The sequence below is a fragment of the Vidua macroura genome, chromosome 19, assembly GCF_024509145.1.
Source record: "Vidua macroura isolate BioBank_ID:100142 chromosome 19, ASM2450914v1, whole genome shotgun sequence".
In the NCBI taxonomy this organism is placed as follows: domain Eukaryota; kingdom Metazoa; phylum Chordata; class Aves; order Passeriformes; family Viduidae; genus Vidua; species Vidua macroura.
In genome coordinates, this window is record NC_071589.1 from 4928666 (window position 1) to 4943658 (window position 14993).

A 14993-nucleotide genomic window follows, 5' to 3' on the forward strand; every position below is an offset into this window, starting at 1 on the left:
GGGCTCTCAAAGAAGCCATTTGCTGGCTTAGGTTTTAGTGAAGAGAAATAATATTCCAGAGCTGGGTCTGGGATTGTGGGGATGCTGTCTCGGGGTGTCAGCTGGGTCCAGCACCCTGTGCCTGCACCCCACAGCTCATCTGGAGCTGGCACCTGCTGGCAGCCACCTCATGCTTTATTACAAGGTTTACTACACGAGGCTGGAGGTTTGAATATGGTCTCAGCTCATTTTTGGCTGTTTTTTTAAAAATCACTGTGTCCCACCTTGCACTGGGCTGCCACCAGTCAGGCATGTACCATGCAGCAGGTGGCATGGGCTGACCTCTCTTCTGAGGTTGTTTGCACTGTCTTATTCAAGGTGTTTTAGCTTAATTTTTGCTCAGCTACAGGCAGTGGTGTGGGTCTTCTCCCACCCTAAAAGAAATCCCACCTTTTACAGAGAAAGACTAATAAACCTTAATCAGTCAAAGCACAACTTACCCCATGGAGCAGAACAGCCCAAACATTAAAAAATAAGGCCTGAAGCACACAAAAACAGCTCCTAGCAAATGCAAGAATGATGAAGAGGAAGAAATCTCCATCATCATCCTCCTAATCCTGGTGAGGAACCCGACTCAGGCGGATGGCCAGAACACAAGAGGGAAGGGGCTGGCACTTAGATCTACTGATTTTATTGAGTTACCAATAATCTGCAATACAAATGGGCCAGTTCAGATTATTCTTCTGATTGGACTAATGGGAAGTGGTTGATGCATCTTTGAAGCATTAATTAGACCAAAACTAAGGTAATTCTTGGATCCACAGGCCAGGTGTGTTCTTTTGGGTGCCAGCACACAAAACACTGTATCCACTGTGCAGGCACAGCTCACCTCTGCCCAGCCAGGCTCTTCCAGGACACAAATCCATGTCCAGACCAAGAATTTGGGTGAAAAATTTTTGGATTTGCAACTTACAAAGAGGTCTCTGCCCCACCTTAACCACATTGCATTGATGTTCCCCCTCCTTCACCACACCTCCATCAGGAAAGTGAATTGCAACACCCCCAAAAGGGAGGGAGCTCAGAGAGAAATTATTCTTAGTTGTGTGAAATTTGGCCACAGAGCTGTTGTTTTGAGGGCTCCAAAGCCCAGATTTCTCCACCCTCCCAAAGCCCAGAGCAGAGCCTGGGGCTGCACATCCACCCGGGCACGCATGCACACACACACGCACACACCGCTTCAGTTGGTATTTTTTTTTCTTAGCAAAAAAATAAAAATTTATTGTCGTCTAAAAAAAAAAAAAAATCCATCCTGCCCTTGGAAACTGTGACACAGATTGAGTTCTTTCCAGCCCCACATGCAAATTCACTCTGCCAAGAAAAGAGTCTAAACCAGGTTTCCGACAGCCAAAACACATATTTACAGAGTACGAGAGAACGACAGCTGAAATCACAGTTCTATACATGGAATCAACAACACGTTTTACACCACTTATCACCATTCTGCCAACTTCTACACGGACTAGGGGCGCCTCTGCCCAGTGCCCTTCCTCCTGGCGAAAGCAGGGAAGGGACTGGGCAAGAATTGCCACCAGAAATACTGCAGTGTGTATTATTATTATTTTTTTTAAATGTATACTGTATTTATTTTGTTTTAACATTGGAAGCTACAGAGTGGGGAAGCCCCAGAAATCTCTCCAATGCAGTCACTACTTTGCAGGAATACTTCACCTTTAAAATACTAGGTTTTACATCAGTAACATCTATTTTGCTGTTGGCCATCACTCCAAGGATTATAATAACTCTGGAGGAAAACACTGGTAATATTCTTCCTTCTCAGATAGGGGAAAAGGAGGAAGAGAGGAGGTTCGGAGGCTGGTGGAACAGCAAGGGATGACTAAGTCCATGCAGTGTTACGGGCTTCCTCCCAGGGTAAGGAATTCTCTTCATTGTCTCAGCTGCACAAGCCTTGCCAGTGGCTCAGTTCAGCTTCAGAGATGTACAGAAGTGTAAAACCCTTTGGCAGGGGATCAGCTGCAGGGACCCCCCAGGGGTGGGATCTGCTTTAGGAAACGTGCTCCAGCTCCGAGACCTTTCCTGGTCCCTCCCGTGCCACTGCAGGCACATGGCTACGGCACCTAAGGCCAGAGAGGAGCTCAAAGTGGTCCTGTTAGCCCAAAATGCTAAAATCCTTCAGCTCCTGGCTCTCACCTACAGCTCTGACCCTGCTTGGTGCTCTGGATCTACCCAGGCTAGTGTTGTCCCAAGCCAGCTGCTTCTAGGTTGGTTTTCCGCAATAAAGTAAAAGTTTATTGACCTTTAGGATGCTGTGGTTTCACATCACAACCACAACTCCTTCCCCCAACTCTCTACTCAGAAGTGTCTGACCCGCCCAATTCGTCACCAAGGTCAGCTCTTCTGAAGCTCCCAAAAATTTGGGGAGGAAAATGTCATTATCCACTCAGGAGTCTGTGTGAGGAGGCAGGACCCAGACATGGTCGGGGCTCTTCAGCTGGGCTGCTCCCCAAGGAACCCTGTGGACCCCACTTTTGTTTTGAAGCCCCCTCAGCTCTGCTGTGTTACTGTGTGTCCTGTAAAGGGAGTTCCTGCTTCAGAAAGAAGCCTGACAGTACGTGACAGGGGCTGCACTTATTAGCACCAGGTTTATTTCAGCTGTTTTTACACCATACAAAAGCTGATCACTGACTCTTAAGCCTCAACTGCAGTGCTGTGATTATGGTTTGTCCTTCCTGCACAGAGCAGGCAGCAACAACTGCTGGAATGGGCCAGGAATGCTGCTCCTTCCCCCTGCTCCCACCTCATTTGGTTCGGAAATTGTCTTTAAATGGCCCACCAGAACACTCACAAAATATGCAAAGATGAAGTTCTCTTTTCCATCTGATGCTTAAGAAAATAAATTCACATTTCAATATTCCTCTCCTTTTTTTTTTAAGCAGCAAACAAATTGATAGAAACCTAAATTTAGGAAGTGTTTCTTCAAGAACCAGAGAAAAGTGAGAAAGTCTATGTGCTTGTGCAAAGAGAGTGCTGAGAGAGGTGGGGGTGGGGGCAAGGGAAGGGTCTAGTGCTAATTCCTTCAGGCTGCTCTGCCATGAGTGCAGTGTGGCAATGGAAAGTTAAAATTTAAGGGCCACAAACAGGTGAAATTCTGAATTCTTTGGTCCTTCAGTGTAAGTTTTAAAACAGAGAAACTGTTTTACTCAAAAGGGAAAAACACATTTTCTCTGGCCTGGAATTTTTCCTTGTACCCCAGGGAAACTGGGGGCAAACAGCTCTTTGCCCTTAACCCCCCCAAGTCCAGCATCACCCTATGACTGCAAGTCCCAGGAGACAGCCCAGGCTGCCCTCAGGGGACAAGCTCCATGTGGAGGGATTCCCTGGAGGAATCACAGAGCTGCTGCTGGACAGATCTGGAAAAAGAGGATTGGCAAAAGGCAGCATCACCCCTGAGCAGCCCCCAGGGAGGCAGAGGAGCAGAGAAACCCCCATGCTCATAAAAAGTGTTACAAACCATAGCCAAAAACGGGCTGATCAGCTCTGCTGCTTATAAATATTAAAGATCTGATTCAAGAGTTTATTTCCTATGATTTAAGTTAGTTACAAAAAAAAAAAAACTTTTTAGTAATTTTTTTTCTTAAATGGGCTTTTTCCTCCTCCTCCCCCCCCACTTTTATTTTTTTTTTATTTTTTATTTTTCCTAAAAAAAAGAGAAATGTTCATGTATTTTAATAAAAGGTCTTTCCTTAAGATCAGACCAAGGCAGATGTGCTGCCCCATGGCACAGACATTCAAAGGCTATAACCAAACAACATAGCCACAATAGTCACTCAACAGTGTCTCTCCATTAAAAAAATTAAAAAACCTGATGCTAGTTACAATAAAATACACATGGAAAAAAAGCATTTTTACCAAAAAACCCAAAAACAAGTTAATGGGAAAACATAAAAAAGAACTACACAGAGCTGCACTTAAGAGATCATCTGGGAATGCATATTAACCCCTTCCATGGAGAGGAAAGGTGGAATTATGGAAACAAACCTAATTATGTGTTTGTATTAAATATGAAGCTTTCTGAGAGGCTCTGGTAAAAATTCAGTTTTCCTACAATAGTGGGCTGCTGGAGGTTCCAGTGCTTTTCCAGGTCATGGAGGGGTAGCACGGGACCATCCCTGTGCAAAATAAAAACGTTTAGTCAACTGAGTGGCCTTTTGGTTGAGATCCCAGCAGGTTACTGCAATCCACCTGATGTAAAAATCCAAAGGACATGCTGGTAAGGAAAGTCACAGGAAAGCTCAGCTGATGGGCAGGTCTGAGCTGGTGGCATTCTCTGTCCTGCTGGACTATTTCTGTCACCACACATCTCCAGCACCAGGGTTTCTGGAGCCAGCAATCCACAAACCACCCTTGAGCTGCTGACACAGGCAACAAAAATGTCCTCAGCCTACCTGGAATTGGTTCATGCACTTCAGCAGTGACTACAAATCAGGTCCCTGTGGCTAAAACAAAACTAATCTTGGTCTGAATCAGTAAAAAGTCTCTAAACAGCCACCAGACAAAGGGGTGCCTGGAGAGAACTAACCTCTGCATCCAGATTTCCTTCATAAAGGGCTTTGGCTCACCCAAGGGCAATACTTCTAAGGCTGCTCAGACCTGGAACGTGTTGGCTGCATCAGCAGTGAACACTGGCCACTGAATTTTGGGGCTTGGCTTGCTCTAGGTCCAATAGAAATTTTTTTTTCCCTCTTTTCATCTTTTCATACAAATATACAAAGAGTGTAAAAAAATTTAAAAAGTGAACTTTGCTGATTAAATGACAGACAAAGTTCCTGCACATTCAGAGATGGGCAGTGTGAGGCCCTCCAGGCAGGAGCCTGGCAGAGCTCCCATCAGGGAGGACGGCTTTAACCAAGCTGGGTCAGTGAAAGAGCAGGGGGACCGAAGGCATGAGCAAGTCATTTCAAACCACCTCGATCCTCCCCATGATCTCAACTCTTCCTCTGGAAAGCACATGGAAGCCCCTCTTGCCCACTCTAAGTCCTTCTGGAAATAGTCAAAAATTTGTTATCACCTAAATAGAAAAGAGGAGAAACACAGACTCTTTGCAAATGGCCCTTTGATCTGTATTAAAAACAGCTCTCAAAGTTCATCAAGAGTTAGAATTAGTGGGGCACGGGTGAGGGGCAGTTTAGATACGGGATGTAAAATATTAAAAAGTGCTCTGCAACTAATTTTCTGTTTTCATGTGTGCATGTGTGTGTGTGTGCACGTCCCTACACGTGCACAGCCACGCCCATCCACACACATATATACATATATATATATACACATACATATATATGTACGTATGTATAAAGTTAAAAAGTTCTATAGGATATGATCAGAACGAGTGTCCTTGGGAGGTCACGACTGCAGAGAGTGGGGCCTGTTGGGGTGGCAGATGGGGCACTCGCCCTCCTCAGCGCACGTCTCGCACAGCACCGCGTGTTGGCACGGTAACACCACCCGGTTCTCCTCCTGACACTTAAGGCATTTCACTGACTGCATCTGAAATACCGCCTGCAAGAGAGGGGACAGGGCACAGCGTCAGCATCACGCACACGGCCAAGGGCCTGGGGAAGGGCAGGGAGGGCTTGCAGCTGTCTACCCTGTTATCTCCTGAAGCAAAAGGAAAGCAGCACAGTGTGATGCCTTTCAGGACCGTTAGGATCAACAGAGCAGCTTTGATTGATTTACGCTCTGTACTTCAGGCACAAAGAAGATGGAGTTATCTTCCTGTGAGCCAGCTAGAGCTCACTTTGATTACATCTACCTGGAAGTGCTCTGACAGGCTTCTGATTTCAGAAAAGGGAAAAAGCTGTGACCTGTAGGAGCAGAGAGGGCAGAGCCCTGCCCTGCCAGGCCCTGGCACTCACCTTGTCCACTTTCTCCAGGTTTGCCCGCAGCTGTTTCTGCAGGGTGTAGAGCGACGAGAGCGAGAGCGTCTCCAGGTCAGAGAAGGAGCGCAGGAACTGCGGGTCCTGCCCGGTGTGGATCCTCTCCAGCTCCTCCTGCAGTTTCTTCACTTGCAGCTCCAAGGCTTCCCTCTGCTCCCGGGCCAGTTCACATTCCATGTTAGCTGTGTTGGCGCGATCATTTGCTTCCTCTGCCTCCTTTTTCCAAGCATCACAAGCCTGCAAGTCCCAACAAAGAGGGTAAAAGAAGCAGTCTGAAAACTTGGTCTGTCTCCAAAGAGAAACCCAGGCAAAACTATCAATTTCCATACCCTCCTCACACCAGTTCTGACCAATCTGGCCTGTTCCCAAATTCTGAAACACGTTTGGAGCCTTACTTCAAGGCACTGCTTGTTCCATATACCCCATCTGCTTGGGCTGTGGTTCTACTCATCTGGCTCACAGTGTTCAGGGGATGAACTCTGCATACTGATAAATTATCGTGGATCAAAGGTCTGAGAGACTGTCAAACACTTCAGGGCATCTGTTTGGCCTTGCAATTCCAGCACCTGAACGCACCAGGCCAAAGTGATTTGGTGATTTCCAAGGGAGAGGAAAGAATGCTGAGCACCTGTAAAACCTACAGCTCTGTCCATCACCTCCATGGCCAGAAAGAGCCTGTTGAAAGGCTGACACCCTCTATTCCTTTACACTCCCTAATCCCAGGATTTGCCCAAGTACCTGCTTGGCTTGTTTCCAAGACTCTTCCCACTGCTTTATTGTGCCGTTGGCCTCATCCAGTTCTTGTCGTAGCCGTGCCATCTCCGCAGCACCTGGACCTGACAGAAATGCAGGTGAGGTACTGGGCGAAAAACTCCCCGAAGCAAAGTGTTCCCATATGCTGCTGTTCATCCCATTTAAACCTGTTTCACAGGGAAATAGAGAGGGTTATGTCACAGGTGCTGGCAATTTCCCCATTTCCTCCCTAACCCTGTGAAATCCAGGATTCAAAAATGTGCAAATAGGATAAAAGGTTCATCTTAAGAATCAGTTTCATCCCCCTGTGCCCAGAGTTCATCACAGAGGGACTTTATAGGGAAATTTCACACACTCATCTTTAGTGATGCAGGGAGGAACCATGACACTGAGTGGAAGCAACTCTTGAATCAGGCTGTTTTTAGAAGCATCACTTTTACAGCAAAGCTGACTGTCAGCTTGAATGCCCCTTCTTTCAGGGGAACCCCTGACCTGCTTCTACCTCTCAATTTTCAGTGCATCACAGCCACCTGAGTTGGTTCACAAAGCCCAGGTGGTGCTTCCTCCCACCCTACACCCTAAGAAATCTCTGCTTTTGTCTCCTCAGTGTGGGGCTTAGAAAAGGAATCTCACTTCCAAACAGTGACACAAAAATGCTCCAAGTCATTACTGCTTCTATACACAAGGAACAGAACTGGAAAATCCTGTTTATAAACAAGTAGAGACAATAGTATCTGTATCTGCTCTGTCCTCTGCAGAGTTCTAGCACTGAGCTAGTGACCAGCATCAAAGAAAACTAATTAGCCATTTCCCTATTTTAGCTTGTTCAAATAAACTGTCTTTTCAGGAAGAAATTCAAGGCTTAGGAGACAAAGGAGCAGAATATCAGTTGCAGACAAAACTGGCTATTTTTCTAGAGTCCAATGTTCATACTCTTTCAATAACTTTCACTTAAAATAGGTACCCACACTTTGCATTCAGGGAAAAACTAGTAGGAAAAGGTAATATTGAGACAGAGTGTGGACTCTGACCCACACAGTTTGCTCCAATTTGATGTGGGAGTAATTTTCATGCAGTGGTGCTCACCAGTGGCAGGGAATATTCCTAAATCGAGATGCAATTGATAATTCTGATCTCATAGCAGCTAAACTGTGCCTGCAAGTGAACCCTGGAATCAAGAGCCTCTCACTGAGGTCTATCCCAGCACCACTGACTTCCCAGCCAAGACACAAATAGTGACAAAATTGTCTTCACCAAGGGCTTAGGCACATGAACTCATTCAGCAAAGCAGCAAGGGATCTTTGCTGGCTCAGGCCACTTACCACAGATCCATTTCAGCTGCTCTGAAGGGTGCTCAGTTGAAAGCAAGAAGTTTTAATGGAATCCCAACTCACATTTTATTTTTTAAACCCGAGTTTTCTTGAATGGGAATCCAGCATTAGGCAGAATGCTGGCAAGCCACAAATTCTGCCACAGTGCTGACCAGGTTGATCTTGTAATTTGTTTTAACTCCCTCTTTCCATCTCCTGTTCTCATTTTGCATTGGAAGTATCAAGCCCCTTTGGGCAGGAAAGCCTTCTCTGCACATTTTGCACCTAGCACAGTGGAAACCAGCCCAGAACTAGGTATTTTTAACTCAATTTCAATACAAATAAGTGATAATTACACACTTGACATGTTATGTGCATTCACTAAGTTAAATGGAACAGATGATTGCCAACTGCTAAGATACTATTTAAATGTCTTCTCAAAATCCCAGCAAAGGATTTGTTATGTTTATGGGAAAATATATTTTATAAATAAATTATTTAAATGCATTTGTGAATTTCCCACAATTTTTGGCTTTTTATTTGTATAAATACACAGTCAAGATAAGCATAATTCATTCTTCTGAAACAGCAATTTTTTCTTTCCTTACAAAAACTGGGACAAACAGCCAGCCTCAACCTAATTAAGAGCAGAGATGGCCTCTGATGTCTTTTATTACAGTAATTATAAAAGCTGTTAAAGCCAAACAAGCAGCAATGGCAAGCATGGAAGCATGGGCCTGGGCTGTGCAAACAAGGGATGCAGTTACACAGATAAGTGCATGCAGAAAGAGCTTACACAAGCATATAATCGTTTTATTAGGTTAAGCTGAATAGTAAAGATTAAAGCGTATCTCAGATTTTAAGAGGCATTTATGTCTAGCATCAATAGAGAGAATTAATATTTACTGTTACAAACAGAAATGAGCAGAACTGGTGTCCCTGTAGCCTGGAGGCCAAACAGTTTTATTTCTCAAGGTAATCCCGTGTCTTGATAATAAAACAGATGTGTCTGCTAAATTCCCTCTTCTTCCTGATACAGCTGAAGCTCCAAAGTAATTTCTCTTTCTTCAGTCCCTCATGCAGGAGAAAGACCCTCGAGGAGGGGAAGGAGCAAAGGGGAAAAAACTGAAACACTGACTTTTTGGAAAGTCCACACTGCAGAACTGGTGCAGAGTGTCAAACAGAAGAAAAAATTCCAGCGGCCCAGGCCTGCTCTAGAGCTCCCAGAAGCAAATCTGGCCCACAAGCAGTCCCAAGGGCAAACTGCAATCTAAACTGAACTGAAGACCCAGCTCTGAGTTTTACATGAAATCTCAGCAAAGCACTGTTTTGCTGGTGCTGGAAAAGACAGAGCTCTTTTCCCTGAAAGGCATCATCAGAGCAAGGCAATTAACCTATGTGCCCCTTTTTCCCAGCCAGAAACAAGGGAAGAAGAAGGAATTGCTGCCTTGTTCATGAGGTATTAGCTGACTTTTGGTGAAACAGCTTTCAGTCCCGTTGCTGTTCTCATGGGAAGAAGAGATACATGGCAGCAGTGAAGTAACACATTGAAATTAAAGCCAACTGAAAAGAAAATACTTACATGGCACAGACAGGCATGTACATGGGACACACACACTGTGCATTTACCTAATGATCCATGAGAAGCTGATGTCCCCAGGAACGTGTTTTCTGACTGGCTTAAGTGTCCCTGGGGCTGATGGAGGAAATGCGATGAGAGGCTGACCGGTGGAGAAGGAGAGGCGGAGTGAAAGGAGGCAGAGCTTCCAAGGGACCCGGGGATATTTACAGGAGCAGAACTTTGCAGCAAACTCCCACCTGGACAAAGAACACACAGAGAGGATGGCTATGTATGACCATGAGGTGTGGGCACAGGCAGGAGTTCAGAGCAGGAGGTGTCAGGTTCCCTTTCTCCTCCCTGAGCCCCTTGGGATTCCCTCCACTTCTCCTGAGGTTTCATCCCCTCTCAGCCTTTAAGAGGAGCACTGAAGCTGCCATCCCATGACCCACATAGGTTAAAACCCTCCACAATTCAATGGATTACTCTTTCAGTGGCCAAGGAACAAAAGGTTTTCTGAGCAGAGCTCAGTCCCTGTCAGTCTAGAGAAGATGAATTTGGTATCTGGTGAAATACTTTGTCACGAAAAATTCACTTCTGAAACATGTGCCTCTGCCTTTATACTTCCAAACAACCTGTAGTGAGAAGACCACCATGATCTCAACCACTAAAAACCAGTGACTAGCTGTAATTACACATACCTGAGTGCCTGAATCTATCAGTAATAAAAAACCCCAAATAAACAAAAGCCTAATCACAAAAGACATTAACTTCCCTTACACCAGAGGCTGTTCTGCCTGCCACTCATAGATTTAGGGAGATCTCAGCCCTGCTCTGTCCTCATCTACGTCCCTCCTTAGAAGGTCACCAGGTAACACCCAGGCCTGATGTGAAGAGAGGGAGAAGGGGAGGATCCCTAAGGCACTGCAGGTGGGGAGCAGCAGCAGCAGGGCTGGCAGCAGTCAGGGACAGTAAACCTCCAACAGGCTCTAATCTTTGGCAGGGAAGTGGAAGTGATATTCTTTCCACGGGTCCTTTCCTACCTCAATACAGCTCCAGGCAGTGCAGTTCCCTTGGAAACCTTCAGACAACCAGTTAGCTCCTGCTCAAACAGCTGCTTTACACAGCAAGGGTAGCCAGAAACTACAACCACTTCCAAAAAAGTTACGAGACATTTCTTTTTTCCCTGGACACCCATCAGAGACAGGTAGAAGAGGCCTTAGCCTACCTCCATGTATCAAAATGAGACAGACATTACAGGAACCAAATCAGCAGACCATGATGACACTCTGACAGATGGATGGCATTACCAGGTCAGTGAGTTTCCTGTTACAGCTAGGGAGAGTTTGCTGCTTAAGATGCAAATTGTTATAATTTGGCCTGATTTGAAATGCATCAGATGCCTTCTGGAGTCCACTTACACATTCAAGAAAAAAAAAAAGAAAAAAGAAAAAAGAAAAAGAAAGAAAAAAAGGAGAAATAAAGAAAAAAGGGGAAAAAAAATCAGGCAAGTCCCATTCAGTCTCAAGAAACATCCCCAAGACAGCTGGGCCCAATGGCAACAGCTCAGCTCTGCTAGTCAGTAAGGGCAAGCTCTCACTTCAAAGATGCTCAGGGGTTGCCAGAGTTTGCTGTAATTGCTGTTTTAACCAATGTAATTTTGGGACTGGTTTTAAAGCTTGGTTGGGCTGGCTCCACTGAGGTGACTGGGCAACACTGCTTGGCAGAAGATAAAGAAAGCTCTGTTGCTTTCATGTACCTATCATGATGCCACTCGTGTGGGGCACTGTGCTGCTGTCAAATGTCTTCTCCAGGGCAGCCACTCCGAATTCATTCAGGTCCAGGTCATCCAAGGCAGACTCTGCCAGACACAGAGGTACCAATTATGTTATAAAGGACCAACAACTTCAAGAGATAGGGTGGCCCAAAGAGCCTACATGCAGAGGAGCCTGTGCTTGCTACCTCTCAGGGCCCTACTCTCCATCCTGCTCTCAGATGGTTTGGCAGAAGTGTCATGGGCAGCTTTTCAGTTCAGGTTCTTTAACCTGATGTGTTTCTTTTTGTCTTAAAAGTATTCCCGAATGGTATATGAAAACAAAAATCTGATTAATTAACAGCAGATCCCATAAGTCTTCCCCAAACTGCTCTTTTAAGTCTGTCCCTTACGTACAGGAACACTGGCTTATGGCATGTCTGGGTCTGGTTTGTGCTTTGTCCCTACTTTCCCGAAAAGCCACTTGGAAAAGAAATACCAGGAGAAGGGAACACTTGAAAAACACCTCTGAGGTTCTCATATTGGGTAAAATAAAGCTTATTAATGCCTGAAACTGTTACATCTATTTGAACATGCCTCATCACTAATGATGATCAATATAATTCCATCCCACACATGCCCACTCATTTCTATTATTATTTTTAACAAATTAGTGAGATCACCTCAGAAATGTTACATTTAATTAAAAAAAGGGGAAAAAAAAGAAAAAAAAGGAAGAAGAAAAACAGGTGACCAAAAAGCCTGTGCCTATCTAAGAGTGACTCCACTCTCTGGACTCTCCTGTTGCCCTTTCTCTTACAGCCTCTGTCCTACACTCTACAAAGGGCAAAGTCCTTACAATCTACCTGGTGGTAGCTCTGGCTATAAAATTGTCATTTAGAACTGAGGGGTTGTAACTGTGGAAAATGCCCCTGTGATTTCCTGCCTAGTCCAAGACCTCTTTGTCACTTTGACAAAGCTAAAACTAAGGCCCTTTTACACCATGGACATTCTGAGTGAGTGGCTCAGAGGCCTTCAGTTGGTCCCGTGGGTGAATTTCATCCAAAATGACCTGCAGGAAACATCAGATGTGTCACAGTCACAGAACAAGCTTCAGGAATCTGCCAGCACTGACAGACACGGAAAACTGGAGGTCACTGGAACACCCATGTTATTCCAAGTCTCATACCTGGAGATCCATGGCTGAGGAAGCCCTATTTTCATAAGTGAAAAAGGCAAAGTTACCTATGACAGACTCAACGGTGTCACTGGTTGGATAGAAGGGAAGGGCATTGGCATTCATGCCTGGAATGCTGCTGGTGCCGGCGGGGCTCGGGGGGGTTGCAGCCAGACTGGAGGTGATACTAGAGGAGATGCTGGATGTCAGTGGGCTCCCCACTGGGAGAATGCCCAGGATGTCCTGAAACAAGAGAGTGGAAAGCGAAAGAAGTAGGAAATAAAACAACTTTATAGAACAACCCCTTCAGAAACGTGCAGGAAGGAGCCAAATGCCAGCAGCAAACCTGTTTCCTGCCTGCTTCCAACCTGACAGATGGCTACTGCTACCACTGGGCTGGGGGTGGGGAGAGATTAACAGCTTTTCTTTAATTTCTGTCGACTGTTCTCCATTCTATGTCCCTCCCCCCTCCCCAGTATTCTAAACATCTTTCAGGCTGCCCCAGAATTAACTCCTGTGACCCACAGGTTGCATGCAATCACAGCCATGGGCCACACAATCACTCACTCAGACTTAGTTCAGCACACGACTTAGAACCTGATATTAAATTCCCTTTGCCAAATCCTTGAACTTAGATGACTCCTGAGATCCATTCCAGCTCAATTTTCTGTAATTTGAAGACTCTCTCCTGCACAGTCCAGCCCTATGAATCTACCCTGAATTCACTCAGGTCTAACTACTCACAAATAACACCTCCAGCAAATCACCCCATCTTCATAAAGTAATCCCTCCAGCTGTGCACCCCTAATGGTGTCTGGACTGTTAGTTACTCCCTGCAGAGCTGTCTGGATCCACAGATTTCTCTGTGGTACTGGAAGCCCTGAGCTGGGTTCAGAGCCCTGCCAGCAGTTCCGTACCTGTTTGGGCTGTAACAAAGGTTGCTCCTGGCTCCTGTGTTCCAGGGAGTGGGACTTCATTTTTGCTTGCTGCAGTAAAGAAAAAAAAAAAAAAAAAAAAAAAAAAAAAAAAAAAAAAAAAAAAAAAAAAAAAAAAAAAAAAAAAAAGATAAGCAGAGGGGTTATTTAGCAAAATCAAAAATGGCTGGCTGCTGGCTTTGGAGAGGCCATGGGAAACACAGTCCACTCCTCTCTTGGGCTGCTCAAGACACTGGAGAATTTGAGGAGAGGAAAAGCACAGCAAACTGAAAACATTTCAAGAAATTTGCTTTCTGTATAGCAAGACATCACTCCTAGAGTTATGCAGAGACTTGTCACAGTGACACTTGCCTTTAATGCTGCTGTAAGACCCCTGCTAGCACAAAGCACATCCTAAGAACCAAGATCAAAACCAAATTATTTTGCCTTGCTATAACTAACTCATCAGCCCTACTGCATCTAACACCCAGAAAGGGCCAGAAATGGTGGGAGGCACACTGCATTAAATTATGCAAATATTTTTCAGTTTGGGGATAATAAAAGTATGTAGATTATGTTTTTCCTCAAACTTTTCCAGCTCCCAGCTAGGATTGCGAAGTAAAACACAGTGATAACTAACCAATTTTCAAAGCAACATCACCAAATTAACTTTACAAAAAATCCTCCCCTCATCCATTAACATAAGAGCTCAAAGGTAGAAAACCTAAGTGAGGCCAAGGCTGTCTGGAACTGCAAAACTGCATGAATGCCAATACACATTTGGAATCCCACTATCCAGGCTAAAAAATCAGCTTAAGGTCCTTCCTGTATTATATCTTTAATGAGTATCAACTCTCTTGCCTTGCAACATCAGTCAGTTCTGCTGGGATTCAGCTGGGAAGTGGCCTCAGGAGCCTGTCAGTCTGTCTGCAGGCCTTGCTCCCTTCCTCCCATGCTGTGACATGGCACAGGGAGATCAATCCCACCCTCTGGGCACAGAGAGGCAGCAAAAAGGTGATGGGAATCAACCCTGCTTGTTTACTCACTCCCCAACCGCCCCAGTGTGAAACACAGACACATTCCAGCCATAAAGCAAGCGTGATTTTTATCCCAAATCCAGGCAGGCAGCATCTCTGCAGGAAACTGAGGCATGATGTGCAACAGCACATGAGGCACCACCCTGAGCTGAAGTGATACCCCTTGACTTCTTGGCTGAACAGTCTCATGACAAAGATAAATGAGTGCTGGAGAGGGGTGATGTAACCAGACAGGCAAAAGAGCAGTGCAAGAATCCCTCCCTTGGTTTTACTTCATTAAATCATTTTCTCTGCTCAGCTCTATGCCCGTGGGCAGACAGAGAGGTCAAAGCCTGGCAGACAGGCAGCTGGGAGATGGACACAAAGATCCTTCTGCAGAGTTCTCTCACATTTTCCTGAACATGTTCATGACACAGGAGCCCATGATGGGCTGGCTGTCCTCTGTGTGTGAGAGCTGTGCTCTGTCAGTGTCTGATAAGGCTGCTGCTGCATTACCCAGCCCTGCCCTGTCTGACACTCAGCTGAACACAAAATGTGCTATCTCAGACGTCAGCAGCTGAG

General features: G+C 45.4%; 1 protein-coding gene across 4 annotated transcripts in view; it reads right to left on the reverse strand.

The window, feature by feature from the left end:
* Positions 1-665: 665 nt before the first annotated feature.
* UNK (unk zinc finger) overlaps positions 666-14993 on the reverse strand; it is a 45657-nt gene continuing 31329 nt past the window's right edge. For 2 of the 4 annotated variants that reach the window (XM_053994898.1, XM_053994899.1), the window contains 7 exons: positions 13399-13467; positions 12550-12724; positions 11311-11412; positions 9623-9811; positions 6669-6850; positions 5910-6167; positions 666-5553 (listed from right to left, as the gene is read on the reverse strand). In XM_053994898.1, the coding sequence (XP_053850873.1) occupies positions 5398-5553; positions 5910-6167; positions 6669-6850; positions 9623-9811; positions 11311-11412; positions 12550-12724; positions 13399-13467 (1131 nt within the window). In that variant the 3' untranslated portion in view covers positions 666-5397. The remainder of the gene's footprint in view (positions 5554-5909; positions 6168-6668; positions 6851-9622; positions 9812-11310; positions 11413-12549; positions 12725-13398; positions 13468-14993) is intronic. The other 2 variants (XM_053994900.1, XM_053994901.1) reach the window with 2 other exon arrangements.